General features: G+C 32.0%; 1 protein-coding gene across 1 annotated transcript in view; it reads left to right on the top strand.

Annotated features, from left to right (window-relative positions):
- Positions 1–1,023: 1,023 nt before the first annotated feature.
- The window catches only part of LOC111709420 (sodium/myo-inositol cotransporter), a 28,823-nt gene continuing 21,903 nt past the window's right edge, over positions 1,024–7,943 (top strand). Inside the window, exons 1-6 of the mRNA XM_023483082.1 lie at positions 1,024–1,404; positions 2,360–2,431; positions 3,240–3,288; positions 4,793–4,848; positions 5,509–5,568; positions 7,579–7,683. Of these exons, the coding sequence (XP_023338850.1) occupies positions 1,324–1,404; positions 2,360–2,431; positions 3,240–3,288; positions 4,793–4,848; positions 5,509–5,568; positions 7,579–7,683 (423 nt within the window). The 5' untranslated portion in view covers positions 1,024–1,323. The remainder of the gene's footprint in view (positions 1,405–2,359; positions 2,432–3,239; positions 3,289–4,792; positions 4,849–5,508; positions 5,569–7,578; positions 7,684–7,943) is intronic.

Here is a 7,943-nt window from a genome sequence, read left to right as displayed (position 1 = left end):
ATGGTAGATGGTAGATGGTAGATGGTGGATGGTAGATGGTAGATGGTGGATGGTAGATGGTAGATGGTAGATGGTAGATGGTTGGTGGTAGATGGTAGGTGGTAGATGGTAGATGGTAGATGGTAGATGGTAGATGGTAGATGGTAGGTGGTAGATGGTAGATAGTAGATGGTAGATGGTAGATGTTAGATGGTAGATGGTTGGTGGTAGATGGTAGGTGGTAGATGGTAGATAGTAGATGGTAGATGGTAGATGTTAGATGGTAGATGGTAGATGGTAGATGGTAGTTGGTAGATGGTAGATGGTAGAAGGAAGATGGTAGATAGTAGATGGTAGATGGTAGATGGTAGATGGTAGATGGTAGATGGTGGATGGTAGATGGTAGATGGTAGATGGTAGATGGTTGATGGTAGATGGTAGTATGGTAGTTGGTAGATGGTAGATGGTAGAATGTAGATGGTAGATGGTAGATGGTGGATGGTAGATGGTAGATGGTAGATGGTAGATGGTAGATGGTAGATGGTAGATGGTAGATGGTAGATCTTAGATGGTAGATGGTAGATGGTAGTTGGTAGATGGTAGATGGTAGAAGGTAGATGGTAGATGGTAGATGGTAGATGGTAGATGGTAGTAGATGGTGGTTGGTAGATGGTAGATGGTAGATGGTAGATGGTAGATGGTAAATGGTAGATGGTAGATGGTGGTTGGTAGATGGTAGATTGTAGATGGTAGATGGTGGATGGTAGATGGTAGATGGTAGATGGTAGATGGTGGTAGTAGATGGTAGATGGTATAAACATATTATAAATATTCTGTTAAGAATTAGTTGACAGTACTTTATTGTTTCAGTATGCTTAAAATAAAAGCTTGCATTATTTATCGTATCAAATTTCATCATTTCTTTCAAAAAACACGTTTCAGGTTTATTTTCTGAATCATAATTCTGAATGGCAGAATTTTCTACTCACAAGACTTTCTACGGCTTTCTTCTTTCACACAAAACATAAAAGCCGGCACTACATCTGTTTAGTGTATATAGTAAACTCAGGATACGTTTTAACCTACAAAATACCATTTAATTTCTCTTTAGAAAGATTGAGGGAGAAAGTTGAACATAGAACTTGAACAATATTTGTCTGAAACGAACGTTTGTGTGAATGTAAAAAGTTTAAGAGAGAGTATTCATCCTCTGCTCTTTAACAGCTGCTAGAATAGAAAGCTCTGGGAAATGTGAGAAACCTTTGAAGAAAAAAACTGAAATTTATTCAGTATACTGTTGGATTCCTGGTTCCACGCACTATACTTATATTGATAGTGACTAGCATGGCGTTTGAAAGTTTAAGTAATACTGATTATGCTGTGGTGGCCGGATACTTCATGCTTTGCCTGGGGATTGGGGTTTGGGTATGCAACAATTTATTTAATAACATGTGAAAGACGATTTTACACAAATAGTCAAATTAAGATTCAATATATTAAACCACATAAAATGTCAATAAGTCATTTTGATTTATAATTATTAAAACCAGCTGATTGCATTCCTCTAGCAATATCTAAAATATTAAAAACATTGGTTAATAGCATTTGTTTTTCTGTCTGTCAAATTAAAAATTCGTTAAATACATCCATGATATATTCATGTAATATTGATTTATGTGATATTGTTACAATGTCCGTAGTCCGTACTAGGTCATGTCGCTTATTCTGCTCGTTTCTATTTATAATAAAATAAGTGTCTCATCTGTCGTCTGTAATATTATTGTATAAATTGTCCGAATTATTGTCTTTTTTAATGTCTTACGGTCTAGCTTTAACATTGTCTAGCGTGGTCAGTTGTCAAATTGTCTGTTAATGTTTATGTTATTGCCTGTTTAATATTGTCTAGCGTGGTCAGTTGTCAAATTGTCTGTTAATGTCTATATTATTGCCTGTTTAATATTGTCTAGCGTAGTGAGTTGTCAAATGTCTGTTAATGTCTATATTATTGCCTGTTTAACATTGTCTAGCGTCGTCAGTTGTCAAATTGTCCGTTAATGTCTATGTTATTGCCTGTTTAATTTTGTCTAGCGTGGTCAATCGTCAAATTGTCTGTTATAATGTCTATATTATTTCCGGTTTAATATTGTCTAGCGTGGTCAGTTGTCAAATTGTCTGTTAATATCTATGTTATTGCCTGTTTAATATTGTCTAGCGTGGTCAGTTGTCAAATTGTCTGTTAATATCTATATTATTGCCTCTTTAATATTGTCTAGCGTGGTCAGTCGTCAAATTGTCTGTTAATGTCTATATTATTGTCTGTTTAATATTGTCTTATCAATTATTCTTTAATTTTGCCTGATATTTCTAATATTATTTTTAGTCCATGTTCCGGCCTAATAGGGATACAATAGAGGGGTATTTTCTAGCAGGAAAATATATGTTCTGGCTTCCGGTAACTATTCAACATTACATCTACAAGAAAATGCTAAAAAAAATTGCAATTTGATCATTAACGCTGACCAACCAGAATAATTTAATACATCAAATGATATCTTAATATTGATTATGAATTATGATACAGTGAAACCCTTAATAACGAATACATCGAAAGAATTCAACAAATGTCGTATTCCTCACTTTCTGATAATGGAATGTTGCAGATATTTAGTTTTTTAATTAAATGATTATATGGAACTCTTTAAAACTGTTCCCGAATATTCATGGCAATTTATTTATTTTCGCAAATACTGAAATTTACGTAATATAGTATAAACTCATTGAAAAATTGTCAAGACGACATTTGATAAATTATTCCGATGTATTCGTTATTAAGGGTTTCACTGTTTAAGTACAAAAAGATAAATTTATCTTTAGGAATGTCAATGTTAATAAATGTAGAAAAACAATACTTTGCATAACATTTGTTTGTTTGCAGGCAAAGCTGGGTTTCCAAGCAAGTCATAACACAATATTGCTTGAAAACTTTGAACAAAATTAGACAAGTCTACATTTAAATGTCATTGGGTTGGGCGTATACAGGATGTAATCTAAGGAGAGGGCAAATTTTCTTAATACGCCAAAATGTAGCCCCCCCCCCCCCCCCATTTGTTTAATATCAAGGATTGATATTCTTTAATTTCAAGAGACAAAAATTAGGGGGTTTTTTTTTGGGGGGGGGGGAGTCTGGCGTAGCCCCCTCTTAAATAGTCTTACGGTGGGACATAAAATAGTCTACGCCCCTGGTAAAAACACTTGTTTAGGTCGGAGCATCCCTGTTTGCCAGCAACATTGGAAGTGAGCATTTTATAGGTAAGAAAACCATTAATGGAATTTCAATTAATCTGTCTTCTTGTTTTCAAAAAGCGTCAAAACGGCTGAATCGAGTTGACCTAAAATGGTTTGGACGAAATTGCCCGGAAAATTTTTGACATTATTTCTTTCTTTAATTAATATAAATCCGCTAATTTAATCAGCAAAACTTTATATTTATTGGAAAAATAAATGAACAAATGGTGACTTGAAAAGCAAACAGTTAATAGATAAAAAAAATGTATTCCGTATCAGTAAACTAAATTAACCATTTGAAAATATGTTTTCGTTATAATTGGTCATTTCGTGTTTTGTTAACGTTTATTTTTGAATTTCATTACAGAATTTTTCCGTTAATTTTCCAAAAAAAAATAATATGAGTCCCCTAAGTATCTAGCATCTAAAAAAATGTTACCCCCTTTCAAAATTATATTTTTCCTAAAGAAGTTAGGTAATTTGTAGTTTTTTTTTTGGAGGGGGGGGGTTTATTAGGCTAGGAAAATTATGAATTTTGGGTAAAAAATATCCCAAAAAGTATGAAAAATCTGACTTTTGATGTTCATTTTCCCTCTCGATCAGCAAAAAGCAACCCTCTGCAGATGGCTGCTTAATGTAGACAAGCTAGTCGCGTAAATGACGGCAAGGTCCAGTAAGAAAAAAATGGAATGATAAAACACATTATATATTTTATATGAAATTACGATATAGTTACGGATCCTAAGTTAAATTCTTAAAAATTTGTTTTAAAATGTTTTTAACATATGTTACTTACATAAAAGTATTCAATGCTAAAAAAGAATGAAGAAACTCCTGAAAAATGGAGATTTTGGGTTTAGAAAATAGCGGAGAACTAGCTGTTTATGTGAATGCTGAAGCCTAATTATCCAAAAGTAGAATACATTAGGGAACCAAACAAAGAAACTTTTTACTGACGTAAATACGAATTAGGATACATTATGTATTAAAAATGTAAAACACACAAATAGTACTATTCTAATAATGAAAACCAAATTGTGTTTTTTCAGACAAAGACGAGCAATAAAATGGCAAAGACTCTTTCTTTATGAATGTAAAATCTCTATTATCGTTATCAGGGTTTCTATAAATATGTGTCTACACATTTGATTTTGTTTAAGAAAGATCTCAGTGTTAAACAAAACATTAGAAGTTACTTTTAAACTTTTTTTTAGTAGTTTTTTCCTTTTTGTACATTTGCGTAGCTTTTAATATGTTTTGATTAACCGCAGAGCTAATAACATATAGAATTTAGATCTCAATCGAACTACACACATTATAAATGAAATTAGTTTTTGCAAAAAATATAATTTTTTGAATTCCTGTTCCCTAAATCTTTGTAATCCGATGTTGTTGACCTTTAATATTTAAAATTATTTGAATTCTGTTGGATCAAATAGTTTAAGTTTAAAATATCAGGCTCCAGACATAAAGGGAATAGAAAATTGGAGTTTTTCATGGATTTGTTGTTGATCTTGTTGTTTTCCAGGGTTGGCGGGGTCCGGAGCTGCTTCAGGCTTAGCTACAGCTGCTTTTGAATACAATGTAAGTATATTAACAAAGAAACTTTTCAAACTAAATATATAAATTGCAATTTATGTTCTTTAACTTTAATGCAAGTTTTCAAGGCCCTTACTCATTAAGTTCAAAGCTTAATAATGAAATAATGTAAAATGAAGGAATGTAATGAAGGAAAAAAATATAATAATGTTGGTATTATATTTAACAAGCCAATTGTGATTATAAATTTGTTTCAAATAGTTATGGTTTATTATCTGTTATGTATTTCTAGTTGGGTAGATCTACATTATTCACCTGGTCATTACGAAAACCGGTTGGAAACCCAAAATTAAATTTTGATGAATTTATATCTAAAATGTTTGATATAAGAAAAGAAGTATTCAACACATGATTTGAATTTTTGGTTTCCTCATTTTGATATTAAATATAAATTTATATTTATATTCTTCCTGTAAGAAATTGAGTATTTGCCACAAACTCTGATTTTTTAATCCATATATCTTTTCAGCCCAATTTCTTAGACCTGAGATATTTCAAATTAAAAATTCTGTTTGACCAAATAATCTAAGTTTGAAACAGCAAAGGTCTAAACCATCAGACCATCAGATGGCGAAGATATAAGGATTCGAAAATTTTAGTTTGTGGCAAAAACTCAATTCCTTTGTTCAGTAATTTTATCTTTAGTCTCTGATTCTACTTCAACTGCTGGGTTTCGTTTTTCTTCCCGTGTTCATCGCGAGCAAAGTAGGTTATTTTTTATCACCAAAGTTTGAAAATGTCTTTACATTTAAATCAAAATTTGTAAAATTTAAGTTTTAAATTTTGCACATTTTCAGCAATATTATCTGTCCGTCTATTCAAAACAAAGTGCTTATAAAACATGTTCAAACTTTTGTAAGAAACCCTTACCTTTCGAAAATATGAATGTTGTGTTCGAAATTATAAACAAAATTCATATATTTGAACTAAATGTTTGTAATTGCTTTACCATATTCCAGATGGGACACCCCCTCCCAGGGACCTGGTACCCCCCCATGACGTGTTTGAAGATTATTCAACAAGTGTGGGTCCGAGGGACCTGGTACCCCCAGTGTGGGTCCGAGGCTGTTCAAATTTTTTTACTTTTCTGAATAACGCATGACCATAACGCATGTCTTCAAGCATACTGCGGAATGCCTTATTGTACCTATACCCGACTAAATATATATTTAGTCCTACTTTCAGTCTTAAGATTTCGACTCTTTATAACTCTTCGAAAGCCTTGAACAAAAGAAAGTAGATTGCACTATTTTTGCGAAGAAATTTGCACAGAAGCCTTAAAGAGAATTTGCACATTTTCAGTTTTCAATGAATAGCTTTTGAAAAGTTTACAAATATTTTTGCATATTTGAATTCGCCGTGGTAAGAGCTTTTTATAAATGCATATTTTCGCACTTTTTGTTTTGTACATATTTTGTTTAATAACTTGATATTTTGCAATAAAATACAGACAAATTATTTTTGAACGATCAATTAAGATGAAAACTATTAAAATATGGATTAAAAGTTTGTTTTCTCATATATATCAATACAGTGTTGGCTACTGAAATGGTGATATAATACAACTTCAGTACCTGATAATTCATTGGAATTACCCAGACTACTTTTTAATATGTAGAATTTCAGTAACTGATAATTCATTCGAATTACACAGACCAATCTTAAATATGTAGAATTTTAGTAACGGATACTTTATTCAAATAAATTTCAAATTTTCAGCCGCCTTAATGGAATAAATAAATATGGATCGAGGGATGATCGAACCGGTCCAGGGTCAGGACTAATCAAAGAACTGCAAAGTCCCAGATTTGTTACAGAAATTACAAATTATAACGGTTTCAGTAATGTAGTATGATGTCATTCCTTATTGCATTGCTAGGAAGAAACCAATTCTATTTTTTGTATCCGGAACCCAGCAGTACAGTCACGTGATAAGGACCCAGCAGTACAGTCACGTGATAAGGACCCAGCAGTACAGTCACGTCGTAAGGACCCAGCAGTACAGTCACGTGATAAGGACCGGCTCTATTTTCTCTCCCTATTTATCAACTCCATAGACTTAAATTCACAGAACAGAGATTAGAATAGAAGAGAAATAAGACAAACCCTCGTTGTGATTTGTTTCAGTCCCTTTGAACCTGAAAAGGAGTTCAAAGTGTACAATTCATGTAAATTTTCACAAATTATCCCCATTAAATCACAATAATACAGTATTATCCCTTCTTTTTAAAAAGTTTCCGCTGAAATAAACTCGGGAAAGCATGACAGGTTGTCAGAGAATTCATTAAGAGAAAGAGATGTTTCAGGGCCCAAAAGGTTATAAAGCACAAATGTGAAGTACAGGATGTCCCACGAAACATGACAGTTGGTATAAATAGTTTAATAAGTCTTCTTCCATAATTTGATAAGTTTTTTAATACGAAAGATAATAATAAAAATATTATTTAGGAGTCATATTATAGTAACATTAATTTCAAAGTAAAACATACTAGAGCAAAAGATTTTTTAAACGAAATAAACTGCAAACACCCTTTAATATCTAATACAGTGTATGGAAGACGACATTCAAAACTATTTATCAACTGTCATGTTTCGTATCTGCAGTATGGAAACGGTACAGAAAAATGGCTGTTTTATACAAAATTTTAGACTTTATTCCACTCTATATTATCTATTTGCTTTGCTTAAAATATATGAATAAACTCTTTACTACAGGTCCGTACTGTACCAGAGTTTATGGTAAAGAGGTTTGGAGGATCACGCATATCAACATATTTAGCTGTCATCTCAATGATACTATACATTTTCACAAAAATATCGGTAGGAATCCATTCTAAACAGTTAATGTCGTCTTTAATATTTCATTATTTTTTTTAATTACACTCTTGAGCTTATATTAATAACTTTCTTTTAAAGCTACACATCTTAAAATTTTTACTTAAAAAAAAAATATATTCATTGACGAAAAATACTTGTTGAAATAAAGTTGCACATTGTACATTGTACAAACTAGTATAAACAGTGTTTCAAGTTGTTAAGCAAGTACGTTTTTTTCTAAATTCTGACTGAAAAATAGCTTT

The sequence above is a fragment of the Eurytemora carolleeae genome, unplaced genomic scaffold (genome assembly GCF_000591075.1).
Source record: "Eurytemora carolleeae unplaced genomic scaffold, Eaff_2.0 scaffold965, whole genome shotgun sequence".
Classification (NCBI taxonomy): Eukaryota; Metazoa; Arthropoda; class Copepoda; order Calanoida; family Temoridae; genus Eurytemora; species Eurytemora carolleeae.
Note: the sequence above shows the minus strand (reverse complement) of the source record. Positions and strands in the feature narration are given on the sequence as shown.